The sequence below is a fragment of the Taudactylus pleione genome, unplaced genomic scaffold (assembly GCF_031769625.1).
Source record: "Taudactylus pleione unplaced genomic scaffold, aTauple2 ptg000086l, whole genome shotgun sequence".
Taxonomy (NCBI): Eukaryota; Metazoa; Chordata; class Amphibia; order Anura; family Myobatrachidae; genus Taudactylus; species Taudactylus pleione.
Genome location: NW_028284488.1, coordinates 7,178,230 through 7,205,000, shown reverse-complemented (window position 1 = coordinate 7,205,000; position 26,771 = coordinate 7,178,230). Strand labels below are relative to the sequence as shown.

General features: G+C 44.4%; 1 protein-coding gene across 1 annotated transcript in view; it reads left to right on the top strand.

Annotated features, from left to right (window-relative positions):
• Window positions 1–26,771, top strand: part of LOC148529145 (uncharacterized) — a 146,742-nt gene that overhangs the window by 55,224 nt on the left and 64,747 nt on the right. The window contains exon 6 of the mRNA XM_088468890.1: window positions 20,694–20,894. Within this exon, the coding sequence (XP_088325016.1) occupies window positions 20,694–20,894 (201 nt within the window). The remainder of the gene's footprint in view (window positions 1–20,693; window positions 20,895–26,771) is intronic.

Sequence of the window (26,771 nt, the reverse complement as noted above, 5' to 3'; positions counted from 1 at the left end):
ACATTTCACAACATAAGCATTTGCTAATAAAACCGCTAATATTAAGCTTAATGTGGAGGAACCTTTTTATAAGTGTGTGCATATGTGAGTGTGAGAATATTTTGTACTTTCGCTAGTATGCGTTGTGCATCTAGTGTTTTGTGTTTATCTGTAGGGTTTGATATACAGCGCAACTGTGCGTTGTGCGTATTGTATATATTACATGTATTATCTAATGTGCGTATAGGTTTCGATTGGACTTTCAACAATATGCAGTAGTTAAATAGACTCACGACACTAATAACCAAGTATAGTGTCGTACACAATGGTATTGTGCTGACGACACAAAATGGCGTCGTCAGAGGCGATGCAAAATAACGTCGCCAGATATTAATTTAAAAGATTCGGTCTCAGCCAATCATCCGGCTTCGACACAGTCAATTAGGAGAGCCGGAGCTGACTGGGAAGACACGACCATGGAGCAGGTAAGTGGCATAGAGGTGAGTGAGGAGAGTGATGGGGGAGTGAGGAGGGTGCGGAGGGAAGGGCCGCGGACAGAGGCCTGGCACTGTAGGGGGAGGGCCGCGCCCCGGGTTGGTCCGGGCCCTATAGCAGCCGCACCCCCTGCACCCACGGTAGTTACGCCACTGTTAGCAGCCCCTCCACTGCCGTGACCGCCCTCCGAGCTGTGCCTGGGCAGCCGTATGTGGAGCAGCAGCGGAGGAGAGGACCAGAGATGTCGGGTGACTGGGGCAGCTGGATCGTGCAGAGACAGCACAGTCTCCTGTGGCTTCCAGCAACACTGCCTTGCAGTTACCTCTCTCCACCACCAGGTGTCGCCCATTCTTATGCTCTGCCACTCACCCCATTGCAGCCTCCTCATTAGATAGCAGCATCATTGGTCTATTCCTGCTCTTCGGTCGGAATGTGGTGGCAGAGACATGGAGGAGTGTCTCACTGGTGGCTCCTGAAAGTGCGCAAGGAGGCAGGATCCACTGCTATTTCACCAAGCCCACACTGTGACTGTGGGAGCAGTGACACCATCATTCTAAAAGTTGTTGGTAAGTGACTGAAGACTGGCAGGGTTGGTATAAGGTGGGAGTGTTAATTATCAACTCCCAGCACACACTGAAATGGGGGTTATTTTTATCAATTACAATAGAGGGCACCTTACAGTGATATATGAGGGGGAATAACACAGCTTCCAGCACACACTGATATGTGGCATTATTATTATATAGAGGAGAGGGGTCTGTACATTGATAAATGAAGAATAAAACTGCTTTCATCTCTCTTTCTCCCTCTATTGTCTCTTTCTCTCTCCCTCCCCCATCTCTCTGCCATCTCCTGCTCTCTCCTCCACATATACAGTAATGTGTGAAAGTTTTAGGCAGGTGTGGAAAAAATGCTGCAAAGTAGGATGCTTTCAAAATAGAAGTGTTAATAGTCTATTTTTATTAATTATCAAAATGCAAAGTTATTGAACAGAAGAGAAATTGATATCAAATCAATATTTGATGTGTCCACCCTTTGCCTTTTAAAACAGCATCAGTTCTTCTAGGTACACTTGCACACAGTTTTTTAAGCACCTCGGCAGGGAGGTTGTTCCAGACCCCTTGGAGAACTAACCACAGATCTTTTATGGATGTAGGCTTGCTCAAATCCTTCTGTCTTTTCATGTAATCCCAGAGAGACTTCATGATGTTGAGATCAGGGATCTGTGTGGGCCATATCATCATTTCCCGGACTCCTTGTTCTTGTTTACGCTGAAGATAGTTCTTAATGACATTGGCTGTATGTTTGGGGTGGTTGTCCTGCTGCAGAATAAATTTGGAGCCAATCAGACGCCTCCCTGATGGGATTGCATGATGGCAGGGCTGCCATCAGAAATTGTGGGGCCCAGGACAAATTAACAGACAGCGCCCCCACTCCCCTCCCCCCCTTACGCACACCACCAAATTAGAGGTGTAGCATGCAGCTCTGGCACATGGAGCAACCACATGCTACTGTCAAATAACAGATACAAAATGTACCTCAGATCTCCCCACTTGCCAGCAGACCTCACACATGTAAAATAAATAAGATAGATAAAAAAATACATATATATATATATATATATATATGAAAAAGTAGGAGAGAAGGAAAGGCGCCTAATAGTGTACTATATTTAGTGAACATATGGTGAACATACAACAATTAATTATTATGTGCGTACCAGATGTTTTCTTGGTAATAATAAATTAATCTAAATTCTACCCCCTGGAATCCAGGAGTACACAAATGAAATACAGTGGAGAGATGGTTACAAATGGTCACCTCCATTCCACATGATATGGGTACTTCAAGTTGCCGTGAATTTTTAGAAGATGATCAACTTTTAAGTCAAGAACATAAAGATTTTATTTGTACTCTTATGAAATTTATTCTTAGCCAAAATTATTTTACATTTCTGGATACAGTTTATGTACAGGTAGAAGGCACAGCAATGGGCACAGTTTTTGCCCCCAGCTTCGCGAATTTACATATGGGAAGCTGGGAGCGCAAATATATCTATGGAGAACACCCCTTTAAAAAAAATGCCATCTTGTACGCCAGGTATATAGATGACATTTTATTAATCTGGGATGGAACAGAAGGAGATTTTTTACTATTTATGGAGTATTTAGAAATGAATGAATATAATTTATCCTTCACCCACAAATTCAGTGAGTCCGAAATTGAATATTTAGATCTTACTTTAAGTAGTGACTCCTCTGGTATTACAAGTAGTAACTACATAAAACCTGTAGACACAAACAGCTATGTCCACTTTAAGAGTGGACATGTAAGTAATTGGAAGACAAACATTCCATTTTTGCAATTTTGCCGTCTACGAAGGAACTGTAGCTCAACTGAAACCTTTGAAGACCAGATGGGAATCTACTCAGATAGATTTCGTGAAAGACAATATCCTGAAGAGATTTTAAATGAAGCAACAGATAAAGCAAGAACTTTAAAGCGTGAAGATCTTTTACTTTATAAGCCAAAGAATACGAATGAAAATAAAATCATCTTCGTCACCCAATATAACCAGAAAGAAAAAGAGATTAGAAGAATCCTAAATAAACTCTGGAACATCTTGAAAACGGATACTATTCTCTGCAAAACACTCCCAGATAAACCCATGATAGCTTTCAGAAAAGCCAACAATTTGAAGAACCATCTTGCTCCAAGTAATCTAAGACCATTGGATCCAAAACCTACACAATGGATTAAACAGACTAAGGGCTTTTATAAATGTAACAACTGCAATGTATGCAAGCTAGTGAGTAACAATAACACAAAATTTTCCAACCACGATAATACTGCTTCATTTAATATAAAAAGTCTTATGAACTGCACGAGCAGTTGGGTTATCTATGTTATAGAATGCCTATGCAATTTAAAATATGTAGGCAAGAAAAAAAGAAATATTAAATTAAGAATTCAGGAGCATGTACGTGCTATCAAAAATAAAGTGGAAAACCATTCTGTCCCTAAACATTTTAGCAAATACCATAATGCTGATCCCTCGGGATTAAGGTATAAAGCAGTAGAGTATGTCCAACTAGGGGACAGAGGCGGTGACAGGGATAAGAAATTGTCACAAAGGGAGATGTTTTGGGTGTTTTCCCTAAATACAATGGCTCGCTTTGGTTTAAACGAGTCATTTGAAATTGCACCTTTTCTGTAAATTGTTTTAATATCATATTTTTTATTGTTAGGTTATGGAGAGTTTTATATATGCATATATATGTTTTTTTATAGATGTTTACACATATATATATATTTTTTTAAACTAATAACGATCATGAGCATTGTGCTGCTATTATCTGCTTTATCCACTAAATGTCTTATATGCCCCTCTTTTTAACAATATTTTTATAATATATTTTTATATGTTAATTGTTTTTATATATATATATTTTTTTAAATATTTATTGGGATTTAGATTCCTAGCATAAGAGGAATGGAGCTTTATGTCTCCATAATGAAATGCTACAATAAAATGGCCGCCAGATTTTAGAATACCTTCTAATTAGATTAAGAAGGTCTGAGCAAATCTATTTGAGGAAAACACTCCTTTTTTATAAGGCTGAGCTACGAATACCACGTCCTAAATAGGACACTTAACCCCCTTTTTTTGAGCATAGTTTCCCGCTAGTCTGCGAGGTCCGCGCGGCTACAAATACATAGGGAAACACAATATGGCAGACTCATCCGCGCATAGCGTTTTTGCGCATGCACGAGAAAACAAAAGATGGTGATGAACTACAGACACTGGCACTCTCGCGTGTCAATAAGGATTCCCGCGCATTCGCAGTGGCATGCAAAATGGCGGTGATTACCGGAAACTCCGTACATGGAGATCCTGTAATCACCTTTATGGTATATAAGACTGTCACATATGTTCTAACTTTATCCTCCTGAAGAAGTCCAGAGATATTACAAGGGACGAAACGCGTTGAGGACTAGAGTGTACCCCGCTTTTCTATGACCAGCGATCCTCAGATAAGCCCAATATCTATTTTACTAATGTAATTATTCATTTTTTTGTGTGTGTGTGTGTGTTATATTATGATTAAAACTGTTTGAAAATTACTTTTATATGGCTTTGGAGTAAGTGTGATGTGCACTGGATTATGAGAGGAATCCTCCTTGTGGAATAAGAGAAGGCTCATATACCCATAACCCATTTTCTATACAGAGTGTGCCATTGATGCCCTAAAACTACTACACTATACGGCGCTTTTTCTCACTTTTCTTTTACATATATATATATATATATATTATTTTATTAAACACCCAGTATATTACATTTAAAAGCAAATGTAATAAACTGTCATTTTAAGTGCAAATAATAAGAGATATGGTAAGACCTTACCTTTGTTATCTCTATTTCTACGAAGTCCATAGGGATCCACAGGAGACCTTGGGGTATAGGATGATGACGTCAGTCGTCAAGCACCTCAATAGTTAATATTGTGCTCCCAGGATGCACCAGGTCCCTCTCCTATACCCCGCCCCCATGCCAAGGCACCTCAGTTTCGTAACAAGCCAATGGCCGGAGGAGAAGAAAGAAGAAAGAACTTCTGGAACACACAAGTATCACATTCTCACAAACAGAAGGAGACAGAAAAACTGGTCACCAGAATATAGCCCACGTGCAGCACAGGTGCGACAGGGTTGGAGTCCTGTGGATCCCTAAGGATTTCGTAGAAATAGAAATAACAAAGGTAAGGTCTTACCATATCTCTTATTTTTTACTGCAGGGTCCATAGGGCTCCACAGAAGACCTTGGGGACGTCCCAAAGCAGTCTCCTTAAGGGTGGGGACACTCCTGTGCAGAGAGGAGAATCCGCCGCCCAAAGGAGGCATCCTGAGAGGCAAAGGTATCAAATGCATAATACCTTAGGAATGTATGGACAGTAGACCAAGTGGCTGCCTTACACAGCTGAACAGCTGAGGCACCATGAAGAGCTGCCCATGAGGGACCCACAGACCGAGTAGCGTGAGCTTTGACAGAGGATGGAACAGAAAGGCCCACATGAATGTAAGCCTCTGATATTGCCAGACGAATCCAGCCTGCCAACGTCATCTTAGTGGCAGGCCATCCTTTCTTTCGGAAACCAAAAAGGACAAACAATGAGTCCGACTTCCAAAATGATTTGGTACGGTCCACATAAGTCTTTAGGACCCGTACCACATTCAAGGAGGCCTCACCCGCTGAGAGGTCTGGGGAGTTAAAGGCTGGCACTACAATTTCTTCATTAATGTGGAAGCTTTATACCACCTTAAGCAGGAAACCAGGGCGAGAACGAAGAACCGCCTTGTCCCTATGAAAAATCAGAAAGGGAGGACGACATGAAAGAGCTCCCAAATCTGAACCCTTCGGGCCGAAGCAATGGCCAGAAGAAACACAGTTTTAATAGTAAGCCATTTTAAATCCACAGAGCCCAGTGGTTCAAATGGCGGTCCTTGTAGCGCCCTAAGGACCACAGTCAAATCCCACGGAGCCACCGGTGGGATAAAAGGAGGTTGGATGCGAAGCACCCCTTGCATAAAGGTGTGTACATCTGGAAGGATAGCAATCCTACAGTGAAACAGTACTGACAGGGCAGAAACCTGCACCTTCAGAGAAGCAAGGCGAAGACCGTGATGTAAGCACGCCTGTAGAAATGCTAAAATCCTGGATAATCCAAATGTTTGAGGATTATAATCTCACCATTCAAAGAATGTGTGCCACAGTCTATGATAAATTCTCGCCGAAGCAGGCTTGCGAGCTCGGAGCATGGTGTTTACCACCGAGCTGGAAAAACCCCTGGAACTCAAGAGGGCAGCCTCAAGAGCCACGCCTTCAAAGACAGATGACTCAGGTCCGGGTAGAGGCAAGGACCTTGGGACAACAGGTCCGGACATTGAGGCACAGCATCGGGGTGTCTATGGACAGACTCTGAAGATCTGCGTACCAGTGACGTCTGGGCCACGCTGTAGCAACCAGCAGCAGCGTACCTCCTTCCTGCTTGAACTTCAGAATCACCCGAGGCAGAAGGGAGAATGGATGAAACAGGTATGCGAACTGGAAGGTCCATTTGACCGTCGGAGGGTCTACCAACAGAGCCCCCACGTCTCGTGTCCTTGAGCCATACCTTGGCAACTTGTGGTTGTGCCGAGATGCCGTCAGATCTACTTCGGGAAGGCCCCATTTGTCCATTTGGATATTTTCCTCCGCCCAGGTCAGAATGCGGGACACTTCCCTTAGTGCCGCCTGACTTCGAGTGCCTCCTTGGCGGTTTATGTAGGCCACTGTGGTGGCGTTGTTTGACTGGACTTGCACGGGTTTTCCGTGAAGTATGAGCCTTGCTTGCTGAAGAGCCCTTAGAACCGCCCTGAGTTCCAATATGTTTATTGGAAGCACGGACTCCTCTATTGTTCACCTTCCTTGGAAGCGGTGTGAACCTGTCACTGCACCCCAACCCCTGGGACAGACGTCCGTTGTCAACAGGCCCGACTCCGGGATCCAAAAAGGGTGGCCCTTGGTGAGGTGACCTGTGTGTAACCACCAAGTCAGAGACAGACGTACCTCCGGAGACAGTACCAATGTCTGGGTTCGTATCTGACGTAGAGACCTGTCCCATCTGGAAAGGATCAGTGTCTGTAGAGGCTGGGAATGCAACTGGCCTTACTCCACCATGTCGAAGGTCGACACCATAGAGCCCAGTAACTGCATTGCCGAGTGAATCGACACCCGGCGACATTTGTAAGCAGCTGCTGCTGTAGTGGTTATCTTGTCCCTGGTTAAGAAAATCCTCTGTTGTTGAGAATTCAACAATGCCCCAATTTGTAGCATCCTCTGTGAGGGCGTCAGCGAGGACTTCTTCCAGTTGATCAACCAACCGTGGCTTTGCAGCACTATTATCGTCAGCTGTAGATGCTGAAGAAACAAATCCGGAGACCTGGCTAAGAGCAGCAGGTCTTCCAGGTAGGGTAATAGATGAATCCCCTGCAGCCACAGTTGGGCCACCATTACTGCCATAAGTTTTGTGAATACCCTGGGTGCCGTAGACAGTCCGAACATCAAGGCCTGAAACTTTAAGTGTTGTTGTAACACTGCGAACCTGAGGTACCTCTGGTGAGCTGAGGACATGCAGGTATGCATCCTGAATGTCCAGAGACACCATAAAATCCCCAGGTTCCATAGCCAGTATAATCGACCGCAGGGTTTCCATTTTGAACCGAGGCACTCGGAGAAACCTGTTCAGGGACTTGAGGTTTAGGATAGGCCTGTATATAACATTCGGTTCTGGAACCAAAAAGAGGGTGGAATAATACCCCATTCCCTTCTGGGGAGTAGGTACCGGAACTATAACTCCCTGCAGGAGCATAGACCGTATAACTTTCTGCAGTTCCAATGCCTTTTCCTGATCCCTCTGAAGTCCCGTAGGGAAGAGTTGATAAGGAGGTCTGTTCTGGAAGGAAAAGGCGTACCCTTGAGAGACCACTTCCCTTATCCAAGTGTCTGTAGTGGTTTGACACCAACACTGGGCGAACCGAAGAAGTCGGCCTCCCACCTTGGGATCCCCCAAGGAGAGGCCCGCCCCTTCAGGCTGCAGGTTTAGCGTCGGGCTTGGCAGCTGGGCGCCTGGCGCTCCAAGCCTGTTTCTTGGGCTTCGTGACCTTCTTAGTTCCTGACGGTCTGGGAAAGGACTGAACCTTGGCCTTACTCTGAGGACGGAAAGTCCGAAAGGACTGAGTTCCTGATCCTGATGGTATTGGGGCCGAGGGTAAGCAGGCCGACTTGGCGGCAGCCAAAGTGTCCACGATTTTGTCCAAATCTGGCCCAAGTAAGACCTGGCCATTAAAGGGTAAACCTTCTAATCCTTTCTTGGACTCAGCAACTGCTCTCCAAGATCGCAACCAAAGAGAGCGTCTAGCTGATACTGCAGCTGATGAAATGCGAAATGTCAGGAGACTAACATCCAAAGCAGCTTCATTCACATATGTAGCCGAGTCTCTGAGGAAACCTACCAGTTACATTTGTTCACTGGTAACCTCTACAGGTAAGGACGCCTCCAAGGCATTAGCCCAACGTTCCATGGCCCTGGCCAAACAGCATATAGCCATAGCCAGCCTAGCGACCACCCCCCCGAGAGGGAATAAATGGACTTTAGGCATACCTCCACTTATCTGTCTGTAACATCCTTTAATGATGACATGGATGGCATAGGAAGTGTCGCACTTTTGACAAGGCGCGTAATATGAGAATCCACCTGAGGAGGAGTTCCCATTTAGAGAAGTACTTTTTCTCAAACAGATAAGTGGCCTCCAACCATCTCTGTGGTTGAAATCTCCTGCTTGGAGTATTCCAGGCTTCCTCCAGGTGCTCAACTAGCTGATCCGACAGAGGAAAAGCTGTCGCTGAGCTTTTGACTTCCTTAAAGAAAGCATGCCTGGATTTGGCTGCTGGGGTATCCTCATCCCCAATATCCATTGCCACACGGACCACCAGAATGAGATCATGTACATAAATTTTGGACTTTGGTTCCGCCTCTTTTTGAGGGGGCTCTGAATCAGACAAGTCCTGAATTTCCCCATCATCAGTCGACATGTCATCATGATAGTAAGTGGACTGGGACGACAGTACCTCCTTCCTAGTGGTACGCTGGAAGGACTCCCCCTGTAACACCTCCGTCAGGTTTTGCACCGTATTGGAGAGAGTATTAACCCATACCCTATCAGGTGACGCCTGGTAGGGAGAAGGTTGTAAAGGCATATTATGAGCCACAACCAACTGTCGGGGAATTCCCTGTGACGTAGATGGCATAGCTACCTGTGGAGTGTACCTCAATTGTGGGGCCACTTGAGGTGTAGCAAGCCGACCCATCAGGGTAGTTAGTGCTTGTGCGAAACAAGCCCAGGGCGGCTCTTGAGAAGAGCTAATCCTGCAGTTCTGGTACACAGGGTACACAATCCTCCCACAATAATCTCTCCCTCCTTTATTCCAACCAAACACCTGTTGCAGGTAGGGATGTGCGCCGGACCATTTTTGCCGGATTTAGATTTGGTTCTAATTCGTCGTCTGGCTTTGGATTTGCCAAACTGCGGTGACTGGCTTTGGATTTGGATTTTTTTTTACAAAAATTGACAAAAAAAGTTAAAATCACATAAATTGGTCCTTTTTTTCTTCTTAGAGTATCATTAACCTCAATAACATTAATTTCCAGTCATTTATAGTCAATTTAGACCACCTCACACATTATTGGCCAAAGGTTGCAGTGAGCTGACTGGTTACTAAGCAACAAAGCAGCGGCGCAGCAGCACAGACACCACAGTTTAAAGCACATCTATGAAACATTGCCACACAGCAGAAATGAAAAGTAGTGCACCCACCCAGTGGGGTACAGCCAGCAGAATCACAGTACTTCTTTACATAGTGGGCTACGGCCCAAGGAGTCACAGTGCACAATCTTATTCACATTCCATCACATAGTGCCCCTGATTCACATTACACCATAAAGTAGTGTCTCTTATTTATGTTACAACACACAGTAGTGCCCCTTTTACACAATGCCCACAGTAGTGACCCTTTTACACAATGCCCACAGTAGTGACCCTTTTACACAATGCCCACAGTAGTGACACTTATACACAAAGCCCACAGTAGTAATGCCCCTTATACAATGCCCACAGTAGTAGTGCCACTTATACAATGCCCCCAGCAGTGTGGTGTCCCTTACACAATGGCGCCAGTAGTGGTGCCCCCTATGCAGTCCCCTTAGTAGTAGGGCCCCCTATTCAGTGCCCCCAGTAGTACTATGCCCCCCATTAGCATGCCCCCAGTAGCAGTGCCCCCCAGTAGCAGTCCCCCAGTAGTAGTGCCCCCAGTAGTATGCCCCCCAGTAGCAATGCCCCCAGTAGTAGTGCCCCAGTAGTAGTGCCCCATTAACATGCCCCCAGTAGTAGTGCCCCCATTAACATGCCCCCAGTAGTGGTATGCCCCCCATTAGCAGGCCCCCAGTAGTAGTATGCCCCCCCCCTTAGCAGGCCCCCAGTAGTAGTTTGCCCCCCTTAGCAGGCCCCCAGTAGTAGTATGCCCCCCCTTAGCAGGCCCCCAATAGTAGTAGTCCCCCCCCTTAGCAGGCCCCCAGTAGTAGTATGCGCCCCCTTAGCAGGTCCCCAGTAGTAGTATGCCCCCCCCTTAGCAGGTCCCCAGTAGTAGTAGTAGTGTCCCCCCCCTTAGCAGGCCCCCAGTTGTAGTAGTGCCCCCCCTTAGCAGGCCCCCAGTAGTAGTAGTGACCCCATTAGCAGGCCCCCAGTAGTAGTATGCCCCCCACTAGCAGGCCCCCAGTAGTAGTATTTCCCCCATTAGCAGGCCCCCAGTAGTAGTATGCCCCTTTACACACACACACATAAAAAACAAACCTTACCTGAATCCCCGCATCTGCCGCCGTCCGTCCTGCTCTGCTGCTGTATAACGCGCTGAGGGAGTCGGAAGATGGAGCTCATGAGTGAGCTCCAACTGGCTCCCTCTGTGCAGCAGCCAATGAGAGTCTGCCTGACTCTCATTGGCTGCTATTACAAACACACAGCTGCCACTGGCGGCTGTGTGTTTGATCTGTGTAGGGCAGACCGCTATCACAGCGCGGTCTGCCGTACACTAGAGGAGCCCTGACGTCGGATTCTCTCGTGAGAATCCGACATCAGGAGGCTGCGGCTCGGCCTCGAACGGGGATCCGAGTCAGACAGGGAACAGCCGAACAGCGTTCGGGTGGACTCGGATCCCCAATGTTCGGGTCGGTTCGGATCTAGTTATCTAGTTACAGGACTGTGCGAGGGGAATATCAGCTTGTCCAGAATCACTGCCAGACATGATGAATGTATGTGTCAACTCCTCAGCTCGATAACAACTGAACTGTGAAGTAATTTGATCCCTCAGCAGCACTGTCACCGCAAGGGCTAGTGAAATAGAAGTACAGGGATAGTTAAAATGGCTGACAGAGAAAAGAATACAGTCAGACAGCGCTAGTAACAGACACTACAATGCCAGGAAACCTGCACTATACTGCACTATCATCAACTAACTAGACCTTGTGTCTAGTAGGAATAGTGCTACATACACCGACCTACGTGGAGGAGAGGTATGCAGGGGGACCCAGGCTCCGCAGCTCCCGGTGAGACCAGCGTTTATATCACATAAAATGGCCGCCGAAGGAATCACAGGGGGCTTGCCTGAGGGAGGAGAGCTGTCTGCAACCGCCAGACTGCAGTGGAAAGGCACGCAGAGCAGCGGGGGAGGGGCAGGTTATGCCTTACAGGGAAGGCCCTTTCCCCCGGCATGCTGTTAACCCCAGGGATGCCACAGCGCCCACACGCTGTGGCCCTCTTTCCCTTGTGGTCTAGTGTCAGAGCAGGCTCTGTGGGGGACGTCCACGGCTGGCGCCCGCTGATACACAGTTCCAATTTACTTCCCAGGGTGAGGGTCCCTGGGTTGGGCTGCAGGTGTTTGGTGACAAACAATGCCTTTTCCAGCATGATTGAGCAGCTTGCCATAAGGCAAAAATGATGACTAAGTAGCCTCGGGGAACAAAACATCGAAATTTTGAGTCCATGGCCAGAAAACTCCCCAGACCTTAATCCCATTGAGAGCTTGTGGTCAATCCTCAAGAGGCGGGTGGACAAAGAAAACCCCACATATTCTGACAAACTCCAAGCATTGATTAGGCAAGAATGGGCGGCCATCAGTCAGTATGTGGCCCAGAAGTTGTTTTGACAGCATGCCAGGGTGAATTGCAGAGGTCTTGAAAAGAAGGGTCAACACTGCAAATATTGACTCTTTGCATAAACTTAATGTAATTGTCAATAAAATCCTTTGACAATTATGAAATGTTTGTAATTTTATTTCAGTATACCATAGTAACATCTGACAAGAAGGTCTAAAAACACTGAAGCCGCAAACTTTGTGAAAATCAATACTTGTCATTCTCAAAACTTTTGGCCATGGCTGTACTAAATGTATTAGCATTTTCTGCTTTTTCTGTGATTCACCCACTTTTTCATAAATAGGGAAAGTTAGATATCCCAAAATTATTGTAGAAGGTACCATGAGCATTTAATTTACTGCTCAGGTTTGCTTAAGCAGCATTTTTTATTTATTTTATGTTTTATTTTTGTTTATGTGTTTATAATAAACAGCTATGTATTTTATTTAGAGGGAGTGTTTGCTAGTCATATATATATATATATATATATATATATATATATATACACACACATATATATATATATATATATATATATATATATGTGTGTGTGTGTGTGCATATTTATTTAAATGCTTTATGCAACTGTTTTCCCTACCCAAACTTCCTTTTTTTGTGTGTTTCTACATGTAGATTGGGAAGAAATTGCTAATTCCTCATAGTTGCTGCATGGCATAGAGCTTGTCTTTAATGAAAGAGCAGTGTACTACTGTGCAGACTCCAATCTTCCTGTCCCTCCAGGGAGGCTTCATGCCATGTTCCAAGATGGCCACTGAGATCACTACTGAGCATGTGCAGGAGATATCTTGTTTTTACTGTGTACTGTGTAGAGTGACATGGTGGAAGACAGAAGTCTCCTATTTAGCTCCTTTAGAGACCTGGTTAATACCTGCATTTAATGCTGTTCTATGTTCCTACACCGCTACCAGCAAGCAGCATACATTCACTGGCTGGTGAGCTGTATGGGACCCTGCTCTGCTTAAGCTCCTCTCCATTACCAGTGTGCAGTGTGCATGGCTATACCTGCTATCTATCAATAAATCAACACCACTGTTTAAGTAACTGGGTTGTTGTTTATAGTTTGAGTCATTCGCTGGTGTGCCTACATAACTCTGAAATATCATCACTTGTGCGCACATCATTTCAAACAGTCTTTATAATCTTGTTATTAACTAGAACATTATACTGAATGGAACTGTATATCTTCACAATCCTGTTTATTTTTACTGTTTATTTTATTATTTTTATAATTATTATTACTACTAATACTGTTACTACTACTACAATTACCACTACTACTGCTACTGCTATTACTACTGTTGCTACTACTACCACCACTGCCACTATTACTACTACTACTGCTGCTACTACTACTAGCACCACCGCCACCACTATTACTACTACTACTACTACCATCACCGCCACCACTACCACTATTACTACTAATACTACTGCTACTACCACCACCACCACCACCCCTACCTCTATTAATACTACTACTGCTACTACTACCACCACTACTAATACTACTACTGCTACTACCACCACCGCCACCACTACCACTATTACTACTACTACAACTGCTACTACTACTACCACCACCGCCACCCCTACCACTATTACTACTAATACTACTGCTACTACTACCACCACCGCCACCCCTACCACTATTAATACTACTACTACTACTGCTACTACTACCACCACCACCACTACCACTATTAATACTACTACTGCTACTACTACTACCACTACCACTATTACTACTACTACAACTGCTACTACTGCTGTTGCTACTACTACCATCACCACCACTACCACTATTAATACTACTACTGCTGCTACTACTACCACTACCACTATTACTACTACTGCTTCTGCTACTACTACCACCACCACTACCACTATTACTACTGTTACTACTACTAGTACTCCTTCTGCTACTACTACTGCTGCTGCTACTACTACCACCACCACTATTACTACTACTACCACCACTACTATTACTACTGCTACTACTACTACTAGTACTGCTTCTGCTACTACTACCACCACTACTACTACTACTACCATCACCGCCACCACTACCACTATTACTACTAATACTACTGCTACTACTACCACCACCACCACCCCTACCTCTATTAATACTACTACTGCTACTACTACCACCACTACTAATACTACTACTGCTACTACCACCACCGCCACCACTACCACTATTACTACTACTACAACTGCTACTACTACTACCACCACCGCCACCCCTACCACTATTACTACTAATACTACTGCTACTACTACCACCACCGCCACCCCTACCACTATTAATACTACTACTACTACTGCTACTACTACCACCACCACCACCACCACTACCACTATTAATACTACTACTGCTACTACTACTACCACTACCACTATTACTACTACTACAACTGCTACTACTGCTGTTGCTACTACTACCATCACCGCCACCACTACCACTATTAATACTACTACTACTACTGCTACTACTACCACCACCACCACCACTACCACTATTAATACTACTACTGCTACTACTACTACCACTACCACTATTACTACTACTACAACTGCTACTACTGCTGTTGCTACTACTACCATCACCGCCACCACTACCACTATTAATACTACTACTGCTGCTACTACTACCACCACCACTACCACTATTACTACTACTGCTTCTGCTACTACTACCACCACCACTACCACTATTACTACTATTACTACTACTAGTACTCCTTCTGCTACTACTGCTGCTGCTACTACTACCACCACCACTATTACTACTACTACCACCACTACTATTACTACTACTGCTACTACTACTACTAGTACTGCTTCTGCTACTACTACCACCACCACTATTGCTACTACTACTACTATTGCTGCTACTACTGCTGCTGCTACTACAGTACTACCACCACCACTATTACTACTACTCCTACTGCTGCTGCTACTACTATTACTACTGCTTCTGCTACTAGTATTGCTGCTATTACTACTACTACCAACACTACTACTATTGCTACTGCTGCTACTACTACTACTGCTTCTGCTACTAGTATTGCTGCTACTACAGTACTACCACCACCACTATTACTACTACTCCTACTGCTGCTGCTACTACTATTACTACTGCTTCTGCTACTAGTATTGCTGCTATTACTACTACTACCAACACTACTACTATTGCTACTGCTGCTACTACTTCTACTGCTTCTGCTACTAGTATTGCTGCTACTACAGTACTACCACCACCACTATTACTACTACTCCTACTGCTGCTGCTACTACTATTACTACTGCTTCTGCTACTAGTATTGCTGCTATTACTACTACTACCAACACTACTACTATTGCTACTGCTGCTACTACTACTACTGCTTCTGCTACTACTATTGCTGCTGCTACTATTGCTGCTCCAGTACTACCACCACCACTATTACTACTACTCCTACTGCTGCTACTACTACTACTACTACTACTATTACTACTACTACTGCTTCTGCTGCTACTATTGCTGCTATTACTACTACTACCACCACTACTACTACTATTGCTACTGCTGCTACTACTACCACTATTACTAGTACTACTGCTTCTGCTAGTACTATTGCTGCTGCTACTACTATTGCTGCTATTACTACTACTACCACCACCACTACTACTATCACCACCACTACCACTATTACTACTACTACTACAATTGCTGCTGCTAATACTACTATTGCTGCTACTACCACCACCACTACCACTACGGCTGCTTCTGCTACTACTATTGCTGCATTACCAGAATTGCTTAGTACAGTGATGTAGGTTTAATATCCTATTGCATTCCTTATAAAACATGTATCTCATTCAGCAGATGTGATTGAGAATGTGTAAGAGATCTAATGGAAATGTTTCCTTTATTAAACCAAAGTAAATAATCTGTAACATGAGATAATGGCATTTGTATTTTCCATGTATTTTTCTTTCCCTATGGCTAGGAATCAGTTTGGACATGCTCTTTCTTAACAGAATTAAAATACCATAACTTTCAGTATTGTTCATTCACTCTGTACAAATTATCCTGATTTTGTGTTTACCAATTATTTTCCTATAAGGGCAGATGCTATATAGTTAAGGCCCTCATACATCAGTGATGGATTTGGCCAATTCCCCGATCCCCAGACACCAAGGTATTGGTGAAATCCAACATGTTAGATTTGCCTGATTTGCCACTCATGGTCAAAATAGGATTGTGATCAGTAAATTGGGAATTTTTAACATGAAGAATTTCAACGATTCCCAGGCTGGTTGGCAATCATCGCTGATCGCTGATCGTCATCTCTGACCATCGCATATCTCCACCATATGCTCTATTTAGCGGGGTCCTTGTGATTGCATAAAGTCTAAACCTATGTCAAACACCTTCTGTCTGTTCAGGTCTCTCTGCAGCAGGGGACATCTGGTACAATAACCTAAAACTTTATATTACAGTGATAGAGATCAGCACACTCACTAAACACTGAATATGGAAAGGGAGAGAGGGGATAGTTATTGGTCAGGAATAGTGGGTATCTCTTAAACATCGGCTAGGTGTGTGTGTCAAAAAGGCCAAAGACGGTCTCGGAAAAGAGAAGAAATGAAATCTTATTATTAAATTACTTTTATTTGTTATGTAAGGATCCCCTACAAAATGGTATGAATGAATATCAAGTTTAAAATAAAATGAATGCAATTATGGTGACTTTCAGGTGGTCTCTTTGAATTAAAGCTCCTATATAGGAAAATAAAAGTAGAAATTAGATTCAAATCTCCTATGTCTGGAGTGGGAGCTGGCTGGTATAGCCACAGATAAATGTCAGTATTTTTACAGAGAAGTAGATGATGGTAAATACACATAAAGATCTTGAATTTAGGTGACTTTCTCACATTTTGCCCTCGCTGTCCATGAAGGGGCTGTGACCAATAGTCTGGGCTGCTATGGTTATGATTGTGCCTGTAGTTTGAAAGTCCTTATGGTACTGCTATGTACCGAGTTGGAGTGAGGAGTCTTTGGTTTCCAAGAACGGTGCCCTGTATAGTACTCCTGTATGCCTCAGTATAAACCAATAGTGGCCTGCGGGGTATCGTGATGGGGGACGGTTCTCTAAACTAGGGAAGGACATTGGAAACCCACCATCGAATGATGGCTTGGCTTCCACCATCAAAACTTTCAATGTGATGGTAACTAACCATTGCATCAAAAGTATTAGATGGAAAAAACATTGCGATGGTTCGCGCATGCTCAGAAAACCATGTTTGCGCATGCACAATAGCGACCCGTCGCCATTTTCCATGTTAAACAGTTGAATTTGGCTGTTTTTTTAACATAGTGTGGCCATCATTTCTTTACCATTCAATGTCGGCTGCTATGGGAAAGCCACCATCGAATGGTAAAAAACACTACCATCACAGCAAAAACATAGATGGTGTTAAACCATCGGAATTCAATGTCCAGCCCTACTCCAAATAGATTGCACACTGTAATCTGGTGCTCCAATCAATTCTCTGGTATCTATGTGCTTCATCTTTCATCTGGTGTTGTCCAGACTTCGTCAAGGATGGTACGCAGTCTATTCATAGATTGGTAAAAATAGAATTTGTATTGACCTTCAAAATATGAGCATAAGCTGCCTTAACTAGTGCCTGCTGCCTACCAGTCAAATGGGTGTCACCACGCCCATACAGCAATAACAACAAATTTAGACTGGGATGCACAAGAAAAGGCTCTGGTATATTTTTATTTATTTATTAATTACTTATTATATAGTATATATATATATATATATAGTTATTTATATAGCGTTATATATAGAAATATGCACAGAACCCCAATGCTTAAAACTGTATTTAGAGAGTATTGTTCAACTTTTTCTAAGAAAGAATTACAGGAAGTAATTAAAAATATCCATATAGATGCCTACATTAAACTTTTTGGGACTAACTTGACTTTATTCCACTTAACTTGGCCCATTTTACCATTATGGTATTTTTAAAGTATCTGGGAATGCAGAGGTTAATTAGATGAGTGTCCCGTTTCGTTGCTCTATATTTAGACATGTATTAGGTGTAACATTTCTCCAGAGAGAGATAACTACAGTCATACATTCTGAAAATATGACAACTATTTTGAAAGCTCGTTTATTAAGCTTGCGAGTTGGGACAGATACTGAGATTAAGGTTATTTTGCCAACCACTATAAGTAGTAAAGCTGTATGTTTGAAAGCAAACCTTTTCCCATTTAGCCCTGATTTACATATAGGGTTGAGAGAAATTTACCTTTATAAGTATGGTCTTTTTTATGAATAAAATGATACAATATAAACATATTAATCTAAACTCATGAGCAGAGATTTTTCTGCAGCAATGTCTCCATTATTTTGGGAAATGGTGAAACAATTATTTGGCATTAGCTTTGAAATATAGAATGTCTGACATATGAGAGTGACTCATGTATGAACTATTGTCAGTGATCTAACTCTTCATGACACCTGCTTCCATGGATTAGGTTATATACAGGAAAACAGTGTTGCGACTCTTTGACTGCACTTAAATGAGCAGTAGGTGAACCTGTCTGTACAGACAATGAGGTGTAATAACATTGCTAACTATATAGGATAGCACAGCATAATATATATATACTAGATATATAAATATAATTATAATAATAATGCACACCAGTAAATGATAAAGCTATTAGAAGTCACTTGATTGCACTGCAGCCATATAAAGGTATGTACAAATAAACAATGGACTGATATGGTGCCATTTCAATCTATTGTTTATTTGCAACGTTTTGTGAGGCCAATATAGAGAGATTGGGTGCAGCTAATAGGTGGGCACTACAAAATCAATTTATATCTGAATTATATAAAGTTACAGTATGTGTCTTCCGTTGTGTGCTTTCATACAGGTATCCAAAGTTGGAGTTTACTTCTAATATATGGCATGTATGTTTGGGTTTTGTTAGTTATTAGTCCTTGCACAGTACAAGTTACTGTTGTCTTAATGAACATTGAAGGGATGACATCTGAAATAATCCACATTTCTACATCCATTGCCATTGTGGTCCATGTGTAGAGTTGGAATGTAAATAGGCCAGTCCTTGCACTGTGGTCTTGTACGCACATACAGTGTAGTTTTAAATAATTTGTGAACATAGAGGATTATTGGGAGCTTTCATCCTGAGAGTTATCGCTGTATAACATGTAATATTAAACACATTTCTTATGATCACTCCTGACAGCTGGTACAACCTGTTTACATAAGGTGAGTAATAGAAGCACTCCACTGAAAGCAGAAACCTCCAAGGTGATGTAAAACTACGGACACTAGGGTGATGAAAGAATCTGCAATGTTTTTGCGGCTGCACTATTTTTTACTACTATAGAATATTTAAGTCAAATGTTTCATGTGCTCAGTCTTATTTTAACAACTTATACACACAGACCTAGGCATCACTCTCACTAGATAGTTATGCATAATGAACACCATAATCAGATCTTAATTGAGGATAAAATCTTTCCTGAAAAGAGACCAACTTGAAATCATAATCCAGCTATAGAGACCCAGGCAGACAAACAGACCTGTAATCATTAATGTGACAACAGGGAAAGGCTTTGATTTGTTTTTACTGTACAGAACAAACTTTACTTTTAAAATCTCATCCTTTTTAGATCTGTGATTGCCAGCATTAATTTTCAATGCACAGAAACCGTGCTGTAGGTAATACCTTTAATGTTCATCACTAGAATATTATTATATAGCTCCATACTGGGCGGGAGCATCAATGAATAACAGCTTTTGTTTAATAAATGTGATAAGCATTTGCCATATTCATGTACTATAGATTTCTGAAAATGATAGTTAACTATGCAGAGGCCTAGATTCCCATTCTATCAAATCCTGGGCCACTTTTACTGTGCCTCCCCAACTTCTCATAAACAAAGTTATATGGGTCACACATCCAACACCTTGCTATACAATGAATGCATTTATTCCACAAGCAATTAGAATAGCTCATTTTATGCAGACATACAAAGAAAATCAGCAGAAGTGCAGGTATATAAAACATGTAAATAAATAAGAAAGCTTTGGCTCACATACAGCGCCACAAAGGTAACTCAGTGGGCAGAGAGCCAACATGCCAATCGATAAAGTATGTAGCCGGTCCACACACAGATGTGCTTACTGACATTATTACATAGATAGTCATTATATAGGAGCACTTTTCCTGTAGTCTACTGCAAGTTGGATGAGTACAGAAATTCAGACAGACTAGTAATACTGTGCTTATTACTTTACATTATCTGAATTTAAGGAAATATAAGGACAAAAATATATTTTAATATAAAGCAATTGTTGTCTCTCTCCTACCCACAGTTACACTCTCTTGATGGAATTCAGAATCTTCCCAAACTGTATGAACTATATGTTCACAATAATGAGATCTCCAGCCTTCTTCCTCTCTCCTCCTCACTGACTGTTAATGTGCTTGATGCCTCCAATAACCAAATCAACTGCTTGTCAGAGACACTGCAAGTTCTACGTGGACTTCGTCGCCTCACCCAACTCAAATTAAAAGTAAGTGGTCTTAGAATTGTGGAACTTTTGTGTGGATAGCTAATAAACATGGCATACTGTACATCTAGGCTTCACATTTATTTGGCATAAACACAGTGTCGTAACTATAAATTTTGCTCCCCCCAGCCAAAAAAGTTTCAGACGCCCCCACCTAAAATACAAACACACCCAAAGACGACGTTTAAGGTGTGTGATTTCATGATACAGTAATGTCTCTTGCACATTATGACACACTAAGTATTACCCCTTATAACTAGGGATGAGCGGGTTCGGATTTCTGAAATCCGAGCCCCCCCGACCGGAGCCGGATCCGAGTCAGGTTTGAGTTTTCCCGCCTGACTCGGATCTGAAATCGAGGCAAAATGTCATCATCCCGCTGTCGGATTCTCGCGGGTTTTGGATTCCATAAAAGGTCCCCGCGTCAGCGCCATTTTTCACTACGGCTGTGGACAATGAAGAGGGAGGGTGGGAGTTGTGCTGCTGTTGTCGTCCATAGGGACTGTGTCCACTCCAAAGTCTATAGGGGCTAGCTGGGCTGTGTTGTGGTCTGTTGTCCATAGTGGCTGTGGGCCTGATTCAGACTCGCTCGCGAGGTCGGCTAGCGTTGTGCGCATGTGCGAGACCCGGCTAGCGACGGGGGCTCCATCGCTACGGGTCTCGCACCAAAGGGGGGTGCGGCTGTCGATTTTGATCGACAGCTCGCACCGTTTTGGAGGCGGGCAGGGGGGGTGGCTGGCCAAACGGAGGTGTTCCCGACGAAACGCCTGCCGTTTGGGGGCGGCCCCACTGACATCACGCATGATGTCAGTGGTGAGCTTCTGGCTCTACTAAGACCGCAAGGGTCTCGCCGCAAGCCCCGATGGTCGCGATGGTCTCGACCATCGCAACCATCACCTGGCCACTCGCAATAGCTGTGGGTGATCACTCACAGCTATGCGAGCGGCCCGGGGGCCGCACCAAAAAAAACAAAACACCCTGATTCCGAGCAGGGCACTCTTTCAGAGCGTCCGGCTCTGAATCAGGCCCTGTGTCCACTCCAAAGTCCATAGGGGCTGGCTGGGCTGTGTTGTGCAGTCTGTTGTCCATAAGGGCTGTGTCCACTCCAAAGTCTATAGGGGCTGGCTGGGCTGTGTTGTGCAGTGTCCTATAAAGGCTGTAGTCCTAATGAGGTGCTGTAGTGTTGTCCAGGGGGTGCTCTGTCCATCAGGGGTGCTCCCCCCAAGTGCAAAAAAAAATATTTTTCTGTTTGTGTGCGCTGTAACCGCACGTGCATCAACAAAGTAGCGCCAAGCGTGCGCCTGTGTCATAAGTAAAGGGCCGGCTGGCTCGTCTGTTGAAGGGTGGTGTAACCCCCAGTGTGCGCTCCAAAAAAAAATAAATCTTTTCCTGTTTGTGACTTGTGTGCGCTGTAGCCGCATGTGCATCAACAAAGTAGCGCCAAGCGTGCGCCTGTGTCATAAGTAAAGGGCCTGCTGGCTTGTCTGTTGAAGGGTATTCTAACCCCCAAAGTGCGCTCCAAAGAATAAATAAATAAATATATTTTTCTGTGTTTGTGACTTGTGTACTTTGTAGCCGCACGTGCATCAACAAAGTAGCGTCAAGCGTGCGCCTGTGTCATAAGTAAAGGGCCGGCTGGCTCGTCTGTTGAAGGGTGGTGTAACCCCCAAAGTGCTCTAAAAAATAAAATACAAATATTTTTCTGTGTTTATGTGCACCTTAGCCGCACGTATATAAATATCACATAAATGGAGGCCAAATATTTGTCAGATAAAAATAAAATAGGGAAAGATCAAGAACTTCTTCCTCCTAGTGCTGAAGCTGCTGCCACTAGTTATGACCTAGACGATGAAATGGCATCAACGTTGTCTGCCAAGGCCGATGCCCAATGTCATAGTAGAGGGCATATAAAATCCCAAATGGCAAAGTTCAGGAAAATGACCTTAAAAAATTAATTTAAATCGTCTGAGGAGAAACATAAACTTGGCAATATGCCATTTACGACACGGAGTGGCAAGGAACGGCTAAGGTCCACCCCTATGTTCATGACTAGTGGTTCAACTTCACATGACGATGGAAGCCATCCTCCCGCTAGAAAAATGAAAATGCGTTAAGCTGACAAAAGCACAGCAAAGAACTGTGCATTCTAATTCTAAGAAGATATCACAAATCCCCATGGAGAGTCCAAGTGTGGCGACGGTTGCGATGCCTGACCTTCCCAACACTGGATGGGAAGAGGTGGCTCCTTCCACCATTTGCACACCCTCTGCAAGTGCTGAAAGGAGCACCCACAGTCCACTTGCTGATATTCAAATTGAAGATGTCACTGTTGAAGTACAACAGGATGAGGATATTGGTGTAACTGGCGCTGAGGAAGAAGTTGACAAGGAGGATTCTGATGGTGAGGTGGTTGTTTAAATCAGGCACCGGGGGAGACAGTTGTCTGTGGGATGAAAAATCCCATCACGGTCATGACTGGGCAGAAGACCAAACATTCCACCTCTTTAGTCTGGAAATATTTCGATCCAAATCCGGACAACAACTGTCTTGCCATATGTACCATATGTAAAGGTGGAATAATTAGGGGTAGGGACGTTAGCCACCTAGGTACATCCTCCCTTATACGTCACCTGCAGCGCGTTCATAAAAAGTTACTGTCAAGTTCAGAAACTTTGGCTAAGACCGTAAGCAGTCCAGGGACACCTAAATCCCTTTTCCTGTTGTATTCAAGCGCCTGCAAACCACACTGTCAACTCCCTCCTCGTCAATTTCCTCCTCAGTCAGGATTGGAAGTAGTCCTGCAGGCCATGTCACTGGCATGACTGACTCTCCTATCCGGGATTACTCGGGAGGATCCTGCATTGCTATGCATACTGCTACCACTGCTGCTGTTGCTGCCGGGAGTCGTTCATCATCCCAGAGAGGAAGTAGGAACACCATTACTTCTTTTACTAAGCAATTGACCCTCCAACAGTCCTTAGCGAGGAGGATGAAGTACGACAGCAGTCATCCTGAAGCAAAGTGGGTAGCTGAGGCCTTGACTGCTATGTTGGTGTTAGATGTGCGCCCGGTATCCGCCATTGGTGCAGTGGGATTTAGACAATTGATGGAGGTAGTGTGTCCCCGGTTCCAAATCCCATCTAGATTCTACTTCACTAGGCAGGCGATACAGAGACTGTACAGACACGTCAGAAAAAGTGTCCTCAGTGTCGTAAAAAATGCGGTTGTACCCAATGTCCACTTAACCACGGACATGTGGACAAGTGGAACAGGGCAGACTAAGGACTATATGACTGTGATAACCCACTGGGTATATGTATCGCCTTACGCAGCAACAACAGCAGAGTCACCAGTAGCAGCATCTCGGAAATGCCAGCTCGTTCCAAGGCAGGCTACGCTGTGTATCACCGGTTTCAGTAAGAGGCACACCGCCGACAACCTCTTAGAGAAACTGAGGGAAATCATAGCCCAATGGCTTACCCCACTTTGACTCTCCTGGGGATTTGTGATATCTGACAACACCACCAATATTGTGCGGGCATTACATCTCGGCAAATTCCAGCACGTCCCATGTTTTGCTCACACAATAAATTTGGTGGTGTCAAATTTTCTGAAAAACAACAGGAGACGCTTTGGGTGGCCCGAAAAATTTCGAGCCACTTTCGCCATTCAGCGACTGCGTGCCGAAGACTGGAGCGCCAGCAAACACTCTTGAACCTGCCCTGCCATCACCTGAAGCAAGAGGTTGTGACGCGGTGGAACTCAACCCTCTATATGCTTCAGAGGATGGAGGAGCAGCAAAAGGCCATTCAAGTCTATATATCCACCTATGACATAGGCAAAGGAGGTGGTGTGCACCTGACTCAAGCACAGTGGAGAATGATTTCCGTGTTGTGCAAGGTTCTCCAGCCCCTCGAACTTGCCACACGTGAAGTCAGTTCAGACACTGCCAGCTTGAGTCAGGTCATTCCCGTCATCAGGCTTTTGCAGAAGCAGCTGGAGAAAGTGAAGGAGGAGCTAAGATGGAGCGATTCTGCTCGGTATATGGGACTTGTGGATGAAGCCCTTCATTCGCTTTGCCAGGATTCGAGGGTGGTCAATCTGTTCAAATCAGACCACTACATTTTGGCCACCGTGCTCGATCCTAGGTTTAAAGCCTATGTGGTGTCTCTCTTTCCGGTGGACACAAGTCTGCAGAGGTGCAAAGACCTGCTGAAGCGGAACGTGACACGTCAACAGCTCCTTCTTCATTTTCTCCCGCAACTGGGGCTGCCAGGAAACAACTTAGGTATCCTAAGCAACCCGCTGGCTGTGATGCAGGGCAGACAGGACCAAGTTTGGACATCTGGTCCGGACTGAAGGACCTGGCAACAATTTCTGACATGTCTACTGTCACTGCATAAGATACTGTCACCATTGACAGAATGGTGGAGGATTACATCGGTGACAGCATCCAAGTAGGCATGTCAGACAGTCCGTACCTGTACTGGCAGGGAAAAGAGGCAATTTGGAGGCCCCTGTACAAACTGGCTCTATTTTACCTAAGTTGCCCCCCCTCCAGTGTGTACTCCGAAAGAGTGTTTAGTGCAGCCAGGAACCTTGACAGCGAAAGGCGTAGGAGGTTGCTTCCACAAAATGTGGAGAAGATGATGTTCATCAAAATGAATTATCAATTCTTCCAGGGAGACCAGCCTCCAGAAAGTACAGAGGGACCTGTGGTGGTGGATTCCAGCGGGGACGAATTAATACTCTGTGAGGATGAGGATGTACACACCACTGAAGAGGGTGAGGAATCGGTGGATGAGGACGACATCTTGCCTCTGTAGAGCCAGTTTGTGCAGGGACAGATGATTTGCCAGCTTGTTTTGTGGGGGCCCAAATGAACCAATCATTTGAGCCACAGTCGTGTGGCAGACCTTGGCGCTGAAATGATTGGTTTGTTAAATTGTGCATGTACTGTTTATACAACATAAGGGTGGGTGGGAGGGCCCAAGGACAATTCCATCTTGCACCTCTTTTTTTTCTTTGCATTATGTATTGTTTGGGGCCTAGTTTTCAAACTGCCATCCTCTCTGCCACTGCAGTGTCACTCCTAGATAGGCCACGTGTTTGTGCCGCCCATTTGTGTCATTTAGCATAGTCATCCAGCTACTTCGGTGCAACCTTTCGGCCTAAAAACAATATTGTGAGGTGTGAACTGTTCAGAATAGACTAAAATACAGATCCAAAACACAAAACCCAGAACCCAAAACACGGAAGGGTGGTTTTGGCAAAACCAATTTAGATCCAAAACACGAAGAAAAATCCAGATCCAAAAACAAAACACGAAAAGTGGCCGATGCACACCCCTATTTATAACACATTATGGCACACCGTAATGCCCTTATAACTAATTATGCCACACCTTAATGCAATGCCCCCTGTAGAAGTGCCCCTTATGCAATGCCCTCTACAGTAGTTCCCATATGCAGTGTCCCTGTAGTTGTGCCCATATTCAGTGCCCCTGTAGTTGTGCCCATATGCTGTGCCCCCTGTAGTAATGCCCATATGCAGTGCCCCTGTAGTTGTGCCCATATGCCATGCCCCTTGTAGTTGTGCCCCTTAAAGTAGTGCCCCCCCAGTACTTACCTGACTCCACGTGGCCGTCATCCAGGCTGTTGCTCCTGCTGTCGTGCTGACTGGATCTAACTTGATCCAGCAGGCGTAGCCGCGCAAGCTCCTCACATCGTGGTTGACTGGGAACGCTGGCCTCTGAAGTGATCAGAGGCTTCCTTAGCCTCTGATCGGTTTAAAGGCCAGCATTCACAGTTGCAGTGGCGAAGCAACGGCCCCTGGCTCCCCCAAGCCACTGCGGGGGCTGTGGGGGCCGTAGTTATGCCA